At 39.9% G+C, this 22,183-nt stretch overlaps 1 protein-coding gene across 3 annotated transcripts; it reads right to left on the reverse strand.

The window, feature by feature from the left end:
• Positions 1-1,810: 1,810 nt before the first annotated feature.
• On the reverse strand, positions 1,811-21,235 carry LOC140337059 (solute carrier family 26 member 6-like). 3 transcript variants are annotated; one of them, XM_072420576.1, is made up of 19 exons: positions 21,212-21,235; positions 16,334-16,552; positions 15,724-15,863; positions 14,222-14,332; positions 13,550-13,716; positions 12,495-12,659; positions 11,532-11,684; positions 10,944-11,026; positions 9,768-9,915; positions 9,035-9,148; positions 8,653-8,730; positions 8,014-8,109; positions 6,587-6,693; positions 5,762-5,831; positions 5,126-5,218; positions 4,875-4,991; positions 4,262-4,453; positions 3,407-3,461; positions 1,811-3,098 (listed from the first exon to the last, which is right to left on the reverse strand). In XM_072420576.1, exons 2-19 carry the CDS (start codon positions 16,474-16,476, stop codon positions 2,947-2,949), a joined length of 2,184 nt encoding a protein of 727 aa, XP_072276677.1. In that variant the 5' UTR covers positions 16,477-16,552; positions 21,212-21,235; the 3' UTR covers positions 1,811-2,946. The 3 variants fall into 3 exon arrangements, with proteins under 3 accessions (XP_072276677.1, XP_072276678.1, XP_072276676.1); XM_072420577.1 differs by lacking the exon at positions 21,212-21,235 and adding an exon at positions 21,072-21,209 and having other exon boundaries at positions 4,875-4,985; XM_072420575.1 differs by lacking the exon at positions 21,212-21,235 and adding an exon at positions 21,072-21,209.
• Positions 21,236-22,183: the final 948 nt, after the last annotated feature.

Consider the following 22,183-nt stretch of genomic DNA (forward strand, 5'->3'; position numbering starts at 1 on the left):
CTGTTGTCTGTGTCCTCCACTGCCTACTAATAGCAGTTTTTGGGTTTGGAGGAAACCCACATGGACACAGGAAGAACATACAAACTCCATGAACTGATCCTCTGTGTCACCATATGCTGCATTCAACAGCTGGAAGAGTTTTTTGGAATCTTTCCCAAGTCTTCTCACGCACCATTGAACAATGTATTATGTAAACAGTGAGATATGATCAGCCATGCAGAGGGCTGTCAGTTCTGTGAATTATAATGTACAGCTATATTACACTGCAGATTATAATGTGTGTCATTCTTTTCACTTTATATTGTTATCTGTCCACATTGGCGAGATTTACCATCGCTTCTTGTCCCAGAGACCACACAAGAAGTCAAGGAAATTCTCCCCAAGAGAGATACATGTAGCAAATGAGCAAAAAAGAACATTTGAGAAGAAAATAAATGTATTTCTTTCTTATTTCTCCTTTTTCTTTGGAATAAATTAGCCAGCTGACCCAACTATAAGTGAAGGGAAATCTACATAGTGAATAGATAACTTTTCCACGTTCTATGCAAAACTGTATCTGTTCTTTCCTTTTTCCCGTCAACCACAAATCCAGTGAACAATAAATGCCCAAAATCTTTCAAGCAGACACCAGTGCAGAGCAGCAGCTTTGTGATCCTTATTGTTCCCAGAATCTTGGTCGGATGTCGGTGTCACCTTGGCAAGTATTTTATTTCCACTTTAATACAAAAGATTTGTGGGGTTGTAATAAGCAGACAAGGTTTTGATTCAAAATCCAACTGGGCCCAGCGCTCCTCCATAAATTGTTCTGTCTACCCCTTTGTTCTGGGCTCCCCCACTGGCTTAATTTTTTTAATACTTTTTCAAAAAATTCAGTCTGGTCAAATGATGCTGCCCCTTTTACCATCACATTCCAGTGATGGGTTGTTCATACTGATGCAAAGAGCATAATGGCAGCACTGTTATCCCATGACCACCACACTAATATACTGTGAGCTGTGGATGTAGTATAAGATTATAGAAAGTTACTTCAAAGTCCCCCTCCCCATGTTAAAAAGGTCAAGAAACACTGCAGTGCTCAGTCTTCCAAGCTGAGGAATGCTGGGTGTCATACAGTCTGAAAGACTGGGAGCATCTTGTGGTGAAGTGGAGGTACTACAGGAGGACTCCTCGGGATTGAAGGTCAACTAGTGATGAAGCTCAAGATTAAGGGTGAATATTGCAGCTTTTTAAATTTTAATTCAAAGCACCTAGGACATTTTTTTCTTAAATATAGAATTTGGTTGGCTTTAAAAAAACAAAAGATAACAAAAAGCACAAAATGTTTTTTTTTCTGCTGAATTTCTGTTTCATGATACAATGATCAAAAGCCCAGATATCTGTCAGGTGACCTTCATTGGATCCAGCAGCCAGCAAATTGGCTTCTATTACCTGAGATGTTATGTAATTATCCCAGAATAGATCATTCAGTCTGTGACATTGCGATACCGAAATAAAATTAGATTTTCTCTTTTCACCTTTTTATATATTTATCTATTTTTGGGATGTGTAAAAATAGCCATATTGTTTCCATTGCTGATGGAGGTCCTCTGGCAGTACAGGGCTCCTTTATTCATCTCATTAAACCTCCTGGGTTTTTTTTGCATTCATTGCATGGCTCTGATTATTATTATCAACACAGAGGTGAAACTGATATGACCACAAAAAGCTTTTTTTAATCTGTGTTTATAAAACACGACACATAAGGCCCCGCTCGGGTTTATTTTGTGTTGCTCGTTTTGCTTTTGGCAAAATATATAGACTGAAAACACAATCACAATTTAATTTCCAATGCTGCATATTAAGGCAACTGGAAAAAAGTTTATATAAATATTATGTGGCTGCAAAACAAATCTGTAATGACACATGATGCACATTTCTTCAGGGAAAAGGGCTGACTGGGGTGAGGTCTGTGGGTGAAATAATTTGATGTAATGTTGGGGTAACAGGACATCAGTAGACCTGGTGAATAATGCAAGTTTACTGTGATCTCTTCCTTTTAATAACGTAGGACCCATTTCCATTGATAATGAGATTGCACCTTGGATTACACACTGCATTAGGGTGGCCCATTTATTTAAATAGGATGACATTCTAAAATTGGACCTGCACTGGTCAGAAGTTAATAAGTGCAATGCCTGGAAAAAGCTGGATTGGAGAGCATTGCATCAACTTCCATGCAACTTTGATAACATTTGGGGGTTCATTACCTTAACTCTGAATCAATAATATTCATACACTGTACAATGGATCAGTCTAAAGTCTGGTGGCACCAGCAGACAATCCTGGCCATTTGGTCTCTATGGAAGTCCTAATAAAGATTATTACCAAATTGAAATCAGATAAATACATAGGAATTAGGCCCCTTTTACACATGCAATTGCAAACTGCTGATGTGTAGAGAGATTCAACCATCTGTCAGTGAATTTCAGACGAATTGGCTGGGGGAATAATTTATAAACGGAGCTCAATGTATCAAAAAATATCTCAGTGCTTTAAGCTTCCTGCAGCCTTATCCCAGCTACACCTTGCCTACATGTATGCATTTCTTGATGAACGGGGGATCATGCCAGTGTAATGTGGCTTTAAACAGGTATTAATTTGAAAGCTCATGTGACTGGGTGACACTGTAGGATATTTAGGAGACACTGGCAGAGGGTTGTCACCCTATTACAGGAACTGCCTAACCAAGGATTTAAATTCAGGATAACCAGGGATTATTTTACCAAATCTGCACATTTCCAAATATTAAAAGATTGCTTTCAGGTAAGATTGCCATGTCAAAAATGAGATTTTAGTGACTGGGTTACATATATATGGTCATGACAGAAGCAAGGGGCTTCCTATTGTGTCAGTAGTCTTTATGGCAGAAAAATGCCATTCAACGTCTTTGTTATAAAATGGTTTTGGTTAAATTGCAGTTATTTCCTGGAGTGAACTGGACTCGCTGTTCTGTCCACTTGAAATATACGATACGGCGTCATGGATGGAGGCAAAGACGGACGCTGGGGTGATGTTTTCATTAAAGAACTTGCTGTTCTTCAGTTGTCGTAGCACAGCCGCTGCAAATGGAAGAATGAGATTCATTAGAGGTCTGTTGTCACTCAGATCTGCACCCAGCTTGCCATCAAAGTGGACCTGTCCTCCACAAACCACTGAGAAGACCAATGCGATAGGGAAGTCAGAATCTCAATATAGAAGCCAGAGAGGGAATGGGGATGGGTATCAATAATACAAACTCCCAGCCCTAAACACCAAATAATTTGAAACCCATTAATTCTACTGCTTTCAGAAAATATAAATTATGGGCCAATTAACATCATTTTAGTAAATGTTAGGGAGGTTTATATTATACCTATAAACAACTTACATGAACAGTTTACAAGATACACATCAACTTCAATCTCCCGAAATTCTTCAAAAATCTAAATATAAAAAATAAAGGAGAAGGAAAAGTCAGCAGAGCATTTATAAAGCGACAGTATTGTGGCCATTGTGATATTTTACTATAAAGCATGGTGAGCCTTCTTATACATCTTGGATATTTCAGCAGTGAGATCTCCCTGCCTAAAAGTCTTATTCTGCTGCTGTCCATCTAGAAGTTATGGTTGTTTTAGACTTCTAGCAGTCCAACTTCAGGTAAAATGTATTGTTTTTTAGTTTTGGATAGATTGTGATAAAGATATGTAACACCTCCATTACAAAATATTAATAAAATAAAATCAGTTCAAGCTGCAATACTGACCTTCAATTGAAGATTTTTCTTGCAGTACTTCTTTTTCACCACAAAATGTTCTCGGTGTTCTGGGGTTTAATTCAACCTGGAAAACTGAGGATATCATTTGGTGGAAAAGAGTACTGCAAGAATGGTTGGGAGAGGGGGAGATGATCCTGTGCTTCACATGACTACCCTGAAGACCACTAAGAAAGGTATACATTTAAAAAAATTAAATTAAATAAAAAAAAAATCCAAGCTTACATCATGGGGACACCTGGGAAGAGGATCGGGAGGGAAGGAGGGTTGATTGGCCTAGCCCAAAGTTGGATTGGCAGTCTGTGGGCCCACTGGGGTAATTGTTGTCACTGGGACAAGAAGGCCCAGACAGTGATTTCCAATGAATTAATTTAAGATCCCAAAGGAAAGAGAGGACAAGCCTCCATGGTAAACTCATGGGGTAGCATCCAAAATTAAAAAAGATATTCACACTGACATTGCCATACTCACAATTTTTAACATTTTAACCCCAACGGTATCTATGAAGCTGACAGCTGAGAAGTCCAGGATCAAAGAGCTAAAGTCCAGCCTCTCAAGGCCAAGGGAGCGCAGGTTGGGCGGAGCCTGTAGGACAGACTCGCTAATTGATTTAAGGCTTCCGATCACTCCTTCAGCATTGCTCAGGAATTCCAAACCGCTACCCTGTGTGGAGGATAAGACCAAAAAGAAATCACACACCTGGAAGCTTTAACTTTATATTTGTACGCAGTTGCTAAATCCTCCATGATTGAAAGAACTGAAAGGGGTGGGCAGTCAAGCTTGGGAGATTGGGGCTAGATGATGCTGGATGTCCTCCAGCCAGGAAATGAGGCATGCTCTCCTGCCGCAGCTTCTGATGCACTTTGATAGAAGCTCACAGTGTGCAGTAAAATCAGAGGAGGCCATTGCAGACCAGAAGAGGAGCCTGTACAACTGTGCAAGACTGGAGGGGAGGCCAGAGGGCAGATTTAAACCTTTTCCAGCAGTGACCTCTGCAATCCTTTTGCTTGACTCTTTAGTGCCCCCTCTCTGAGATATTTTCCAATCTTCAGAAATTTGTAGCTATTTTTCACCTGACATTCACCTTTTGTGTCTTGGCGAGGATCATTTTGGCCAGGTTCATGACTTTGTGCAGGCCTTTCTTCCTCTTCTGGAGTGCTTTCTTCTTCTTCTCAATCAGCTTGTCCACATTAACCTGCATCTGAAAGACAAGTTTATTGTTTTACACTCATCTTTTACACAGTGGACAACGATGTTTGATTGAATGACTGATATCTCTGAACGTGCACCTTTACAGCCGATTGTGAGCACTGAGAATTAACAACCCCCCCTCACCTTCATCTTCAGGGCTTTGGCAAATAGATCTGCATTTGCAAAATAAATGGGTGAGCTGGACCGGAAGATTTTCACGCCAGGGATCTCTTTTGCCTTAAATGAGAAAAAAAACTTTTTTATATTTGTACTTTTGTAGCCTAGCCAAATTTTTTTTGTTCTTTCAATTATTTAATCTTCCAATAGGAAAACTATTACTGTTATACTGGCCAATTGGAAAACTGCCTACTATGTACCTTAACAACTTGTAAACCAGTTAGATACATAATGGGAGTTTTTTTTTTGAATGACTGGAGGTTGTCAGGGGGGTTTCTTCAGCAGCCAATGGAAATTCCTCTCTTTGTGCACCATAAAAACAGGCTCACAGCTGATAGTAATATTATTTACAACCATCAGCTGTTTTCCCACTTTTAAGGAACACAGTGATTTCACAGTTGTAAACTGTAAAGTCTGCATGCATGCTTGTTCCAGGTCAATGCCTCAAGTAGCTGGATGAAGGTGACAACCTTAGACTAAGTTGGAGTTGGCACCCCCTCTTTCTGCCATGGCAGGTCCCATTTAATAAGCCACTTACTTCACTTATTACATATTTGCTTTGTCTCAGTAACAATGCCCCCCCTATTCATGTGATAGAATTACCAAAACATTTTCCTCTGCGTCTCGGTATATATCCGTTTCTGCAATCTGCCCCAGGATGGAGTAATGAGGTCTGCAAATTGATAAAATAATCAATATTCAATATTCAATATTAATTGTGAATAATGAAAAGATAATTATCATTCATTTTTTGCATAATTTTTTTATGGTCAGAAAAATTTGAATAATATGAAATTATTATTCATAATTATATTGTGCATTATTTTATTCAACCAGCAGGTGGCAATCTAGTCTACTTTTTATCATTTTCAGCCTGATTTGTTTTCCCCTGTGCTGAGAGATGTCGGTTATTTAGAGAACTCAATCAGAGTCATGAGGCCAGTTGCTCCTTGTTTATCAAGTGGCTTTAATCCGATAAGGGGAGCTGAAAAGCAATCTGCTCTGCTGCACTGTACCCCTGGATGACTGTTGACATTCTGGGAACCCTCTGTCACATCTGCTAATTTTTGATTGGATGCTCTAGTCACTACAACTCATTGTCAATTAGGCCTGCAAAGTATCCACAACAAACTTGAGAAAAAGCACAAAAATACTTTGTTTTAGTCTATAGTAGTAGTCACATGACCACCAACCCTCCTCTTTCCCAGCTGCAAGGGCTGGGGGCAAGGAATGTTTGGTATGGCACTCTGTAAACTATGATATCATGACAACGATCCAACAGGAATGTTATGGGTAAGCGTTGTCACTCCTAAACAGGAAGAGCCGGGTGCTGGAAGGATCAACAGGTATTTTTCAAATGCAATCCCATTGCATGGGAGCAATTAATAAGAGGAAGTAAATTCATGAAATTCTAGAGGCTGAACTCACAGCTGGGTCCTGAAGGTCACTGTGAACAATCCAAACACAACAGCCACTGCCAGTCCAATGTCCATGTTGAGGCAGATGGTGGAAAGGAAGGTCACCAACCATATGAGCTGGAAGGGAGAGCAAACAGCTCATCAGGTATTGAAGTCAAAGGACTCATTTATTAGCTTTAGCTACACACAGAGTAAAAGGTTTAAAAAAACATGGGGGCTCTCATGCTAAGCAGGATGTTTGTGGGGTTTAGGGGCAACTTCGCATGATCAAATCTGACCAATTGTACTAATTGCTTCTTGAGAGCTGGTTTTTAAAACACAATAGACCGTGCTACAATATACAAATATTGCAGTATCCCTGACAATGCCTGATTTTTTTTTTTTACCCTCCAGAGGCATGGCACCATCTTTGACCAGGCATCAGCCAAAATCAGAATCTGCTTCTTGGACCAGAATGCTGGCTTTGACGTGGCATGATCATCCTGATGCTTGTGCAGTCGTTAGCATAATTGTCTTGCAAGGACCAACCTTGCAGCTTCACACATTATGATTGGCTACAACATTACAAGGTTGCATTCTGATTACTTAGTTACAAAGGTACTGAAATTGTGCCAGGATCATGTTTTTTTTTTCAGTACTTGCAGAAACACGGCTTAGATTATAAAATGTATTTGTTAGTACAATGTGTTTCATTTTGATAAATATAAATATTTAGGCATAGTCACCAAGGGTGCCACCTAGTGGTGAGTTTTGATTTTGGTCTCTGCATGCCTGCCCATGTTCTGTATATAGAAAGAGACCCTGCTCCTTCGTTCTCCCCATATGTAGAGCAGCACAGGGTAGCCTGGCCTGCATGATTACCTGTTTCAGGTATGAAGTCCAATCCCAAGTAAAAGTCACATAATGTGTGCCAGGATAAGTCTTCACAGTTTGGTGCTGGAGCAGGTAGCCATGGCTTATATACCACATTTCCTAGTGCTGGCATTAGGGGAGAAAGGGGATCAGCACCTCTTAAAATACAGGGGATGTCAAGCAGGGAAAGGTAGGTACATGGTGGGACCAAAATGCCCAGAAATGACCCTGAATCTACAGAGCTGCATTAGCCCAGTAGTCAGCTTTAACAACTTCAAAAAGGGCTCACTCAGTTCTTTATTAAGGCCCGCTGTGCACATTCTTCTTCACGTTAATATTTACTAGCTGGTGGTGTGTAAGTTGTTTCCTGACTATCCTAAATGTTCACTATACAAAGGGTGATTCCTAGCACCCCCTTCCCCCAAGGTGTCTTTCCAAAGGTCAGTAGGCCATTGGGCCATTGGTGAAACTCATTACTTGCACACTGAGTATGCTCAGTACCTCCGCCATGCCCTCCCTAATACTGCTATGATGCTTTAATACCTTGACATATGTTGCAGGTTTAGGTAAACAGATTCTACTTACCAAATCGTATTTATTGGTTCGCCACAAGACAGGTATGTCCATGAACTGCTTGTACATGCCTTTCAAGTTGGCAATGACAATCGCTGATAAAATCGCCTGGAGTGTAATGAAAATTGGCAAAATAAAAGGCAAAGTATTTTACTTTTTTTTATTATTTATTAATGTGTCCAAATTATGGAGTGCAGCCCGTGCTGATCAAATTAGCAATTGGTAGGCATGAAGGGCAGCCACATGGCTCCGCCACCCAATGGGGCTCTTGGTCATGTGACTTCAAGCTCAAAAGATAACCCAACTCCTATTGTTGTTGTCCATGGGACTTGGAACCAGAAGTGGTGCTCCCATGGTAGCACCCCTAGAATCGGAGGTCCCCAGTTCTGTAATAGTGATTCTTGCTGGGCAGCTTGGCCTTGGATCAACTAGCCATAGAACTATAATACAAGGATGACACGGAAACAAAAACTGCTTCAGAAAATCCTCCCTACCTGCCCAAATTGGATATAAATTTCTTTAGGTTTCTGTGTTAATAATTGTCAGGAATGCATGGTGCAGCTTACAGAAGCCTCAGGAGTGAAGGAAACTCTGCATGTGGTGTACAGCTTTCTTTATCATTTACAACTTTTATGCATGTCCAGCACCTACCTTAGGAAGACATGTGAACAGTTCTCCAGCTCTGAGAATGATGACCAAGATAATCAAGGAGGACACACACCCTGCAATCTAGAAGAAATTCATACAAGTTAAATGAAACATCATTTTAAAATACATACTACAGCAGTAGTCAGAGACTGCAGACATAGTACAGGAGATGGACAGATACTGCACAGATACTACAAGAGATGGTAAGAGACAGCAGACATACTACAAGAGATGATCAGAGACTGCAGACAATATACAGGAGATGGTCAGAGACTGGGGACATGACTGCAGACATAGTACAGGAGATGGTCAGAGACATACACATACATAGACATATTTATATTTTGGATATAAGTCATAGCAGGACCTATACCAGGTGTTTTACCTGGGTATTTCCCCCCGTACTCTCCTGCACAAGGCTCCTGGACATTGATGTTGTGACCGCAAAACAATGAAAGAAGCTCCCAGTTAGATTACTGAGTCCAAGTGCAATCAGCTCCTGAGATACAAGAAAACACCATAAGACCTCATCTATAGGAAGGTCAGAAAGAGAACCTGTCTATATATCATTCACAGAGCAGATTTCACTTTCATAACTCAACACTGGATGCTGACAATGCATGTGGACAATACAATGAGAAATTGGTTGCTATGGACAAAATGAAAGAAGATGCCAAATTGTTGCTATGGGGAACAGAGGAAATTATGAAAAAGGAGGGTGCTGGAATACTTTAGGAACTAATGTAAGATGTTGTAAGATGGACAACACAGACAAAAGATGCTGCTGAGTGGTTGCTATAGGGAACACAGTGATAAAAAAGAATGTGTTGACTTGTTACTGAGGGGCACTCAGTGACACAAGGCCCAAACTTATATTGGGATTTAGTGTGCAGGGACATTTTTTTTTCATTTTTTACACCTTGGTGAGCATACACAGGAATAGGGAATTATGAACAGCCCCCTTATTAAAATTCTGACGGGGTTCCAAGGCTAATAAAGCGACAAACAGGAAATTGCTGACAGGTTGCTATGGCAATGAGGCCCAGTTGGACACATTCCACACAAAGGGCCTGGATCGATTTACTGAAACATATCTGACCTGTAGAAGAAAACTTCACCTGATTGCTATCCACTTTATAGCCGTGTTTCACGGAGAAGATTTTGGCCAGAGAGATGGCGATGGTATATCCAACCACGGCAATAGCAAACGCATTGCCTACCACTTCCATGAACAGGTTAGGGTCAGGAACCCTCGGAGCTACAAGTCTGTAACAAAACAGAACAAAAACACAAATAAAAAAGGTCAAAAAGCAACATTTTACTTTAGCGAGGCATGGCTCCCTTTGAGGCCTAGTTTGAGTGTCTGTTTCCTAGGCCATAAAACAATGCATTTTTGGGCATCCATATTTGTTTGGGCAGCTAAGAAAATGTAAAATTGTCCATTTAGAAACCTTTAAAATGACCAAGAATGTACAAAAATGTGCCGGAATGTTTTCATTAAAAATAATGGATGTGTTTCAGGCATTTGGCCACTTTGTGTCACTCCTATAGACCAGGTCTTTTGGTGCTTTCTTTTATCCCCTTTCTCCTAAAGAAGCAATAAAATCATCATGAGCAAATATTCTAGAAGACCATCAGCTCTGGCTGTAATACCCATTCCCATCAAACACAAAGTAAATAAACACCAGGACAGCACATTACTTCCTGTCCTCCCTCAATTAATTGAAAAAGGGCTTATTTTGACTTTCTACGATATTTTCAGGCTTTTAACCATTAGATTTAAAAACAGATGAATGCATAAAAGCCCCCTATGTAATGTAAACTAGGACTAAATAGTTTGCATTTACAAATATTGGTAACAATAGCCTCTATGTATTATAAAAGAAAACAATAAAAAATATGTAGTCATCAGGTATATTATACTCGTGTTTTTTAACTATTAGGCAATTTTGATGTGATTACATTATTGTATTCTCTTCCATATTTTTATCATTCTAATAAATAGTAAGATTTCCAAAGAAAAGCCACTAGAGGGAGCTACAAAATATGCCATTCTACATCCATTTGGAGTAGTGTTTCTTAAACATTTTAACATGAGGAACCCGTTGAAATTAATTTTAGGTCTTTATGGAACCTCAGCAATAATTACTAAAACCCACAGCTTTACAATAGATTGGTGGTCAATAGGAAAAAAGGGCTAAGAATAGAGATCCGATAGGGTTAATACAAGGGTTGCATTGTTGTTCATAATGCCATTATCACAGCTTTAGAATTTTCTTTTCTATGACACATACCCAGTAGGAATTTCACCAACAATACCAATGCCATAATTTTCGTGAAGACTCATTCCGTAAGTTAGCGCTGTGGAGATTATAAGCTGGGTGGAGAGGAAGTAAAATATGAAAACATTTTGTATGGCTGATGTCATGTTACAGGTTTTGTACATTGTATTTAATTGGAAAAAAAAATTAGAAACTTTGGTGCTTTTTATATATGAACATCTGTAGTGCAGTTTATCCCAATTCCAAACTACCCCCAACCCTCCACCCACCCACCCTTGGATTTGGATGGATCCCTTTCAAGGCATAAAAGGTGATTCCATTTGGAGTGAATTTGTGCCATTCTGCAAAGCGTTGGCCAACATATTACTGCTCAATATGTCTTTGATATGTTCATATTTTCTATTTTTAAATGGTCTTATTGGGCCTTTGTAGGGAAAGCAATGTAATCATTTAAAAAGAGAATATATAAACATATTGACAAACAAATTGGTCTGAAATATTTCCTTACCTGTTGGTCAACACTTTGTCAATTGGCACCAATGCACTCTGAATTGAGTCAACTTTTGAAATGTTACCATTGTTCTAAGTCAATTCACTTACCACAACCAGTTCAATAGGGATGGGCATGCAGAGCTTAGAGCGCAGCCTTTGATTTACTTCCTTAACGGCAAAGAGACAGACCAAGGCAATAATGCTAACAACCAACGTTCCAATATTCGTCCTGTGGATTCTTCGGAAAAGGCTGATTAAGCTCTGAAAAAGAGAAGATTATTCATCTCTGTACTTACTCTCCATGGCAATGTTTTTTCAATCAGGGTTCCATGAAACTCTGGGGTTTCTTCAGAGCTTGCTAGGGGTTCCATGAGCAATGAGCAATTTGTACCTCTCAGGTCAGTTTATGTGACACCAATGATCTTTTTGGCTATCTGTAAGGATGACATTCTTTTGAATGGCCAGCAATGTAAGACATTCTTCCCTTTTATCAAGACTATCATGTTAATCTACTGTTATCTGGGGATTTAGTAATTATAGAAGTAGTTTGTTGATGATCTTAAAGTTATTGGAGGGTTTCAGCAACAGAGGCAGTGCTGTCAGTCCTAAAAGCAGTGGCTGTGACTATGTGTGGCCAGGTGGCCAGAAAAGCTATATACCTATATAACAGTAAGAATGCTCATAACCAAGCCCCCTGCAACATTTTCACCTCCTACGGTTGTTCAAGTAGGCACAGCCCACATGAGAGTGACAATTCTGCTCTAAATTCTGCAGCAATGCAGCAACATTGCCAGCAAGATCAATTGATATCAGTGAGATTTTGCAAGGGGACTGTAAGCACAAATGCTGTTAAAAATAAGTGCTGCAACACATTTTTTTAATAGGAGGCCACGGTTATATTTTAAAGACCCAGATATTTGTCCAAGCAGTGAAAAATATGAAAAGTACTACATGTATCATTGTACAGAACAATTACTAATTATCTCTGTTCACCATGGTCACTTGTTGTACATCTTACACTCTGTGTTATTCTAGTTTGGAAAGAATGTCAGTGAAGAATTAAGAACTCACATAAATGAGAGACAGCGGGTGTGACCTTTCACTCAGTGGGAGACCAAAGATGTGTTTCAGCTGAGAGATGGTGACATGGATGGTGGCAGCAGTGGTGTAACCCCGAACCAGGGGCTCTGAGAGGTAGGTGACCACGAATCCAAACTGCACTAGGCCCAGAATTATCTGTCAAAGATTTACAAAGAAACATGCTATTATGAATATAACTATTATCAGAACATTTAGAAAACATGGACATTTATTAGGAGGAACATCAGGCACCTTAAGCTTTCCTTTGTTGTATGTACCAGGGGCCTATATCGGTCAAAGCCCCCTAACACAGCTGTGTGGTTTTATGGCAATAAAAAAAGAAAGGGAATGAACCTTTTCTACATGTGTGCCACTAACATTTACTGGTCCAATCAGAAAGATCTTGGAGGGTCCCTCTAGTGCAAGAAAGAAGATATATAACCACGCTTCATTCTGGGTTAGCCACTTGCTGATGGACAGCCAAGGACATGTAGAAAAACAATGTGTTTGTCTACACTTGGCAAATATGGAAATCATGGTGGCTTTCAATTTAACTTCTGCTCTTCAAAACTAGCCTTGGTAAAAAAAAAAAAAAAAAGCGTGTTTTCTCATCACCTAAGGTCTGTGGGCACATGACTTTGATACTTATAGGCTTGTTGGATATCCCACCATGGGTATTATTAGAGAACTGTCAGTTCAGTCAAGCCTTCACTCTTCTGGAAGGCTTTCTACAAAGTATTGTAGTTTATCTGTGGAAATGTGTGCCCATTCTGCTAAAAGAGCATTTATGAGGGCAGGTACTGGTGAAGGTCTGGCTCCCTATTAACATCCTATAGGTGGTAAATACGGTTCAGGCCAAGGCTCTATGCTGACCTCTCAAGATTTTCTACATCAATGGCGTTGGCATTGTAGGACCCAATCATGCAGATACTGGTAATATTTCTAATAGTAAGCCACTTGTATAAAAAAAGGGGGACAATGTTGAAAAAGAGGCCTTGCTGGGACTTTTCTTTTGTTGAAGGTGCTTCGTAAGGAGTAATCCTTACCTGAAACAATCCCACCAGCAGTGTCATGGCAGCCACCACCTCCACTCGAGCTTTGTCTCTGGCCACTATGTCAATGATTGTATCATTCCCTGGTAGTATGAAGTTGTCATTAGGCACGAATGATTCTGTAACACTGCCGATCATGATAGAGACTACGGCAAAGCTTCCTGCAAATACAGAATATGTATTGTTTAAGTTTTGTTTGCATATATAGCAGGGTGGGAAATAGAGATGGGCCTGCACCTATGGGTATAGCATGAGGTTTTGAGCCTTTTAGAGTGCTGTGACTAGCTCCTTATTTATTGCTTGACATACGGTTTTCACTTAATGTTGACATAATTTTTATCCAATCATTGATATTATTTGACCAGGTTGTTGACAAAATTACCCAAAGCATAGAGAAACTCTGTCAATAAGTTAAAAAATGCAGGTAAAAGCACTGAAAAATCAAGTAATTTACACACTTTTTTGCAGCATTGTTCCTCACAGTTCTAGCTAACAAAATCATCAATCACTATCAGAGGTTTAACTTCCCATATAAACCAAAGACCAAAATATCAGTGCTAGTATGGAAACCTTTCCACCTGAAAACATCACGTCAAGCACACATTATTCACCAAACAGTGTTTCATCTATCTCTTGTCTGTTTTAAGATTTAATTTTTGGACTTACCTACTGAAACATGTCGTGATGTGCCAAAAAAAGTATAAACAAACACCGGGAAGAAAGAAGAATATAAACCAAAAACGGGCGGCACACCGGCCAGCAGGGCATACGCCAAACCTGGTAAAAAACAAAAGCAGAGAGGGACAGGCTGAACCCAACCAAAAGGTATACCATAAACAGACTATGTGTATGGTGACTCTGCCATGTGCTTGTCTGGCAGGACTGCACTAAATCAGTTTTCCATTAACCCCTTGGGGATGCTGCATCTCATAAGCAGGTCTCCAGGTATATAGAAAAATAATAATGCAGTAATTTATAAAAAATAAATAATTAAATGTATTATTATACATGATTGTGTCAGTAGCTAAAATTACTTGATATAATTTTCTTCCTCCATACAGCAGTATTCGATGAGGTAGATGAGGATTAGCATTAGAGGCCAATCTATCAAGGCGTTGGAGAGGAGATTGAACAGAAGTGTGTGCTGCTGCTCTCCGAACATAGGCAAGAGGCAGGGAGATGACCTGTCTTTATTGTTTAATTGCAACAAAGAAAAGTCAGGCCACCATAATGACAACGAAGTTGACCTGTCATCCCCAATATGCTGTCTCCATCCTATGCCTGATTTAGATATTGCACCTTTGACCCATTGTGCCCAGGGCTGGGCAATGGTTACTGGCCTCAGGAATACTTTAAAACTCACACGCAGTGCAATCCTATGGAGAGCAGTGGTCTAGGTTCCAAGTATGCCCATTACTTTCACACTGCACCACTGCAAAATTTTAAGTACAGGGACAAGTTGAGGCAATAAAGGGCACAGATACCCTTCAATATTTTAAAGATAAAATATAATACACCCTAACCAGCACCTTCTCTCGCCCTCATTTATCATACAGAAAGTATTGCATACTCATAAACATTTTTTCCCCTAATTGCTATCAGCAGCTCCTGATACCTTGATTCCCCTGACCACTGGCAAAAGCTTTTGTTTAGGCTGGCAGCAGCAGAGGGAGCCTGGAGCATTGTATTCTGCAGAAAAGGAAGCATTTAAGGTCTCCTGTTCTCCTTTTTGTTCCCTGTGACAAGACTGTATTATACAGTAGCTCTTTGTTATCTTTTCCACTAATTTCCGTAGTTTGGGGAGTCTTGTGCAGAAAAAAAACAGTATGTATGTCTATATATAGGGTCAAAACAATCAATCCCAGTTAGGGGAGGGAAAGTTGTTCCCATATGCTAATTTGAGTGTAGCACAACACAGAGGGTGCATAGAACTGGTATCAACGAATAACCGCATTAATATGCTGCTTTACTGGATACCTTGTATCTATAATTACAAACATCCTGTATACTGTATGTGATGTACTTCTGTGGCATGCGAGGTCTCTCATGCAATCACTGTCAGCAATGAGGTGGGTACCACACTCACATACAGTAATGCAATATTGCAATAAAACAAATATACCATATATACACCAGAAATTGGTGTGCTGATAATTGACAAGTATTACCTTGTGGAAGCTGCAAAATCCCCACACTGACCCCAGACACAATGTCCCCCAGAAGCCATTCCTTAACGGGATAGTGAGGCAGCCACTGCAGAATCGGTAGGAACTGAAACAACAAGGCCTTTGTTGCTGACCTGGAACAGCTGCAGATTAGAGGACAATCATGACAAGGTGCATGGAAAACTGTCATACTTTTCACACTTCTTGTATTTGCAGAGTGCTAATCATGAAAGCTAATAGCTATAATATTTTTGTTTACCAGGGAAGGAGAATCAGGAGGCTAGCAAAGTTGTACGCTAATTACAGGCTGTGTGTGCAAATCTCAGTATAAAGGTACACATTCTTTTGCAGGAAATAAAGCTTCTGTATATGAAGCTGCTTGTTTAGAGGTTGGGAAACACACATACAACATGATAATCATTATTAAACCTCATTTCCACCCTTAACAAACATCCAATGCCACATTTTGCAAAAAATTGAGTAATTCTTGTATTTCCTGTCTAAGAATCTATCTAAGAAGAAATTAAAAATGTGTCCCAAAAATGTGGCCACATTCCTTTTACCCCCATGGTCCACATTCTCCCCTTCCATGTTGTGTGTCTTCTCCACCTACCGTAATTTGTGCTTTGCTGCATTGACAATGGACTTTATTGTCCTGTTTGGACCAGGCTGAGTTTCTCCCAGTTCTTGTTCATGGAAGACTGGCCGTTCAATGCTGTATCTCACATCACGATAAATGGGCTCCCTGTTCTGCATGGCTGAGCCTTACATGAATGCACTGAGGATATAATACTCTTCCAAGGAGATAGTATTGAATGTATTCAAGAGAAACCTGCCAAAATACACAAGATCATTGTCAATAGTATGTAAGTGAACATTAAACAATCAAATTCTTTTTTTGCTGAGTACATAAAAGAATGCATGTAAGAAAAAGTCCTTTGCGTGTGATATACGTAATGCACCATGGCCAAAACAAAAGTTCTGCTCACCAATGCATTTGCTACTCACTCATTATGCATCACATAGACCCTTAATACCTCCTAGTGTGACAGATCCAGACAGTTTCTGTTACGTGTGTGGTTCATTCACAACAAAATCACCAGGTCACCAAATTACCACAGAACTTAAAAAGATATACAAATTATATTTCGACTGTCCACTTGATGACCAGCATAAATCTTGGGCTCCACATGTCATCTGTACCAGTTGTTCCAACGGACTGCCTGACTGGCTAAATCGGTGTAAAGCAGCAATGCTTTTTGCAATCCCGGTGGTGTGGAGTGAACCGCGAGACCATCTAATCGACTGCTATTTTTGCCGTGTCAACAAAAGTGGATTCTCAGTTCCTGTACCGCCACATGATGGACTTGCTTCTGTAGAAGGTGATGAGGAATGCACTGGAGTTGCAGCCAGTTACAACCCCGAATCATCCGATCCTGGCTACTTAGCCGATGAAGATTCAGAACCAGAGACCTTTACACAAGCAAAGCTGAATGATCTCGTTCGCAATCTAAATCTCTTCAAAGAAAAAGCAGAACTTCTTGCTTCAAAGCTTAAACAGAAGCACTTGCTTGCAAAGGGTGTAACTGTAACTCACTACAGAAAACAAAATCATAACTTGACAACGTTCTTCACTAGTGATGGCCCACTGTGCTACTGTCATGATATAAATGCACTGTTTAACAGTTTGTCACAAGAGCATGTTCCATCTGAATGGTGTATCTTCATTCATTTGTCTAAAAGAAACTTGAAAGCAGTCTTACTGCATATTGGTAATTCCAAACCAAGTTTACCAATTGCCCATTCAGTTAACCTAAAGGAGTCCTATGACAACATGAAGTTATGAAAGTATGATGGCTGACTAGTGCTGATTGCTCTACTGCGCCATCCAGACAAGGACTACACAAGAAAATCATACTCCAAGTGTTTCTGAAGAAACAATAGTACCTGACTGACACTGTTCAGTAGATCTATACCACAGTGTCCCTTATTTTACTTCACACTGAAGCTGTATTACCATTCACTTCAATGGTGCTTACATTTTAGTACAAAATACATGTACGTACAATGTTAACTATAATAGTACTCATAACTCAGAATCTGTATGTGTTAGGGAAAAACTGTATATCCTATAGTCCTATAGTGCTGCAAAAGTTGTGTGCTTGCAGGCACCACTTATGCTTCAGCGGAGACTACAAGTGGCAGTGTAGTCAGAGATTGATCATACATGGGCTTTCATTGTAAAAAAAAGGATTAAAAGGGTAAAATGTATTACAATAAAAGCCAATTATTTATGACACCCTGTGCCCAAGCACACAAAATGCCATCCAGTTACAGCTTAGATCTATTTTAAATAGAATTCAGTGTATCTTTAGATATTTCCAGTGCAAACTGGACTTTTTTGGTTGATAATGCTTCATTCACTAGGAGGTTTTAATAACAAACCATCTGCTGGCCTCGGGCAATAGGAGATAATACATTTATTCCTGTTAGCCTGTAGCACAGGGCATTTTTTTCCCCAGATCAGTGCCAACCTTAACCAATAGTAAATTTCCACATGAGGCGTCATTTAAGGTGTCCTTGGCTTCCACAGCACCTGTTATATCACAAAACCTTTATTATATAACTGTACTTTTCCTGCATGAAGATTTATGTTCTCTCACTGTTTGAAGGCCAAATATACCCAAAAAATAACAAGGCCTTTAGGTTGATTAGTGTAAATTAAAAGTATTTAGTTTAGAACTGAACAATCCAAATATAAAACCTATTATTGTGTAACTTTGCTTGGCTGTGCAGCTGTCTGACCTCTGCCTTTTTAGGTTCTTGTTAACATAATATAGTCACATAATTGCTTACTATCTAGACCCATGGGCCTGAGTGCTACTTTTTAACAAATTCAAATTTGGACCTGGGTTCCCCCTTTTGTGGCTCTGAACCACAGCTGATGGTCTTCTAGCTACAGATCTGTAGGCCCCAGTGCTAATTTTAGATAACGTTGGTGCGGAAATTGGATCTGGAATCACTCTTACATGGCTGCTCTGCACAGCTGACAGTCTTCTAGCAACAGATCTTTGGGCTCCAGTCCTAATTTTTGACAAATTCTGTGCAGAATTTTGACCTGGGTCCACCTTTACGTTGCAGCACTGCACAGCTGATGGTCATCTAGCTACAGATCTTTGGGTCCTGGTGCTAATTTTTGACAAGACCCCAACCATTTTCGACCAGCTCCTTCCCAAATGGAATTCCATTTTACTTGGGTTACATGGGTTTGCATTAAAGCTTGTCCCTGACAGATGGCCAAGAAGAGGAAGATCTCCTCTGCCGCTCTGTGAACAACATTGAGCAGCAGACAGTAGTCACAAGTAGGGCCCCTACAGGCCTTCTGGAATAAGGGGCTTAAGACCACTGCAACATTTATTCCTACACCAATGTCTAGTGCAATGTGCAAAAAGCTTATTTGACCCATAAAACAGATGTTCTGCCTGCCAGTTTTCTTCCAACCACTGTTTGTATTCACCTATCAACTTGATTGCTATGAACATCAGCCTTGCTCATGGCATTTTGCAGGGCTTTAAAACCTATTCTATTGTAATCCAAAACAAATTTGTTTCCAACCAAAGTCAAAAGGTTAGTGTTTGTGTTTTTATTTTAAGAAAATGACTACGGTACTTGTATGTACCATTTTTTACATTAACTCTTGTGGGAATGGATAAGGGGTACTAATCTACACCTATACTCATTCCCCGGGTACAGACTGATATATGGTCTCCCCCATATTAAAAAGGTCTGCCAGATTCTTGCATAAACCTCCACAAACAAACTCACATCTCTTTTTTGGGTACTGGATGTGGGAATGAGGTTCTGTTCTACAGCACAGGGCCCCACCCCCATTGTTAGGATAAAGTATGGGACCTGCAATGGTACAGGGAAGGTGGGCTTAGGGTTTGCTTCCCCCTTTTTCCTAGCTAGGAACAGTAAAATTTTATCCTACTTTAAAGGCCTTGGGTGCCCCCAATATTCTAACCAGAACATTACTAGACATGCACCTTGGGTGGCCAGGAAAAAAAGGAGGCTTCAAGGCCCTTCCCTGTATTAGACCTTTGGCTTACCTTAACATTGGGGGTTCCTACATTTGAGGGAGATGGACTCTTCCCTACATTGGGTCCTCTAATTTGATGTAGGGTTTTTTTTTGGCGTGCTTAGCGTAGAATTTGTCAGACACCTATAATAAGGAAGTACATAGGTATCTGCCCCCTCTCAGGGTATATGAGCACATGATTCTCTGCACTAACATTACAGTCCCACATGATAAGACCCTCTACCTCATGGTGGTGCCTGGCTTCTCATACCATTTTTACTGTAGTTTGCCTCTTAGCACTATAAAACTAACACTACTTTATTGAGCATTAACCCCTGTGCAATCCCCGGCACTAAAGGTTAATTAACCTCTAGTGCCCCGGGGATCGCACACTCTTCTCAATGAATGCAGCCATTCCTGCAGTCATTGAGAAGATGCCCGGCAAAAGAGATTAAGCATTCAGGTATATCTGTTCAAAAAGTACAAAATATACTGGTTCATCTTCCAGAAATCTTGGCTGATAACTTATCATATTCACTGCTATATGTTATATTGTTCTCAGCTATTTCTAAGGACTACAGAAACCCCTCCCCAATTTTCTATGCAGAGGAAAGGTAGTGAAGTGTACAGTCCTATTCTAGGGTATTATCCTAGGGCTGGAAGATTATTGCTGGCAGGTTCACCAGTTACAAATAAAAGTAAAACAGACTAATGCAGCCATCACTTGCTAAGCTGAAATATGTAAAAGTTTTACCTTGGGGTTAGAAATACTCCTTTGTGGGGTATGGCCGATTGGAACATTTCCAATCTGATTCATGCTGATCCTTGAGTGTCAGTAGGGCAGCCCAACCACCTAAATTCTGCAAGACAAGCTTCCAATCTATTGGTCCTTGGAGTCTCCACAATTATTTTCCCTTCATTTTGGTATTGTGACTTTCCATGTTGAAGTATTGAAGTTTGGGGAACATTTGGTATCACAACAAACCCAAATGGAGCAACCAAAAAGCTATAAATAAATAGCTGATCCTTAAAAACCTTAAAAAACTTGCTTTGATAATATGACTTTTTAGGTTGCAATTACAGATCCCCTTTGCAAAATCTTGCACTTTCCCTGTATATGAAAAGATGACATACACACAATTTCCAGACAACCAGATTTCCATTTTAGAAATATCCAAGCAGATTCCAATAACCCCCAGCCAACACTACTCAATTTCATGTTTTTGATTGGAACCATTGGCAGTAAGTTGTATTCATCTCCTTGGTTGGTTACCTGAATACAAGCTTGTGTATAAGTCAGTGAAGTTTTCATCTTCATGGACAGCAATAGAGCTGCAAAACACTCAAAAATTGCAATTTAAAAGGTTTCCTATGCAGAGTCTAAACCATACTGTGCCCTGGCACCAGACTCACCTGTTGTGTCACATTGGAGTCTCCCTGTCTATAGCCCAGCTCCTTGTGTTACCTTCACCTTCTCTTTATATACAAGACAGTAATGGGAAGGACCTGTGTGCCATCTCTCATGTGTAATGTGTTACTAAAGTGTCTTAGCTGCTGACTCTCAGGGAAATCATCCATAGAAAGAACACAGCATCCTGAACCAGTATGGCAAAGGGCATGTTGTCAATTGATTTGTCCCTCCACAAGATCTGCAGGCAGTTGTAGATAGATTGTTGAGTCTATGGGGCTGATTTATTAAACCACTCCAAGGCTGGAGAGGATACACTTTCATCATTGAAGCTGGGTGATTTAGCAAACCTAGAATCGATCTGGTCGAGGATTCAAAACGTTTGCTAGCAAATGACCTGGAAATCCATTCCAGGTTTGCTGGATCACCCAGCTTCATTGATAAAACTGTATCTTCTTCAACCTTGGAGAACTTGCAAGCAACGTTTAAGATAACGCTCAAAAACGTGCCTGAAGTAAATGTCCTGGTGTAGATTAGCCCATTGGAATGCATGGAGAGTTCAAACATGGGCTTTAAAAGCCTTAGGTTAAATGCTGGGGAAACAGTCTGTCCAAGCCTTAATCATACCTTGGACAAATTTGATCGTATATGGAAACCCTGGCAAACGTATAATGGGTCCTAAATGGTTTTAGTTTTTATTAACAGATTTTCTAGATATGTAGGTCTCCCCATTTCCCTTTCTTTATTTTCCATTGAATCTCCTTTGTTTTTGATGATAATATTTTCCTGCTTTTATTTCATTTCTGTTATAGTTTTGTTGTCTCAAAATGTTATATTTGTGTTCTATCCAATTGCCTTATAAGGACGATTTTTATTATGCTTGTCTTGTTATGTGTGTTTTTTTGGTTTGTGTTTGTTTGTTTTTTTTGGAAAATTGTTAAAACTTTAATAAAAAGATTGAAATACAAAAAAACACA

The sequence above is a fragment of the Pyxicephalus adspersus genome, chromosome 8 (assembly GCF_032062135.1).
Source record: "Pyxicephalus adspersus chromosome 8, UCB_Pads_2.0, whole genome shotgun sequence".
Classification (NCBI taxonomy): Eukaryota; Metazoa; Chordata; class Amphibia; order Anura; family Pyxicephalidae; genus Pyxicephalus; species Pyxicephalus adspersus.

Coding starts and splice junctions, on each gene's coding strand:
- LOC140337059 (XM_072420576.1), bottom strand. CDS start 16,476: ATGCAGAACAGGGAGCCCATTTATCGTGATGTGAGATACAGCATTGAA. Junction 8,731..9,034: donor GTACGGGGGGAAATACCCAG/GTAAAACACCTG, acceptor AATTTCTTCTAG/ATTGCAGGGTGTGTGTCCTC. Junction 3,462..4,261: donor GGGTTAAAATGTTAAAAATT/GTGAGTATGGCA, acceptor TTTTATATTTAG/ATTTTTGAAGAATTTCGGGA.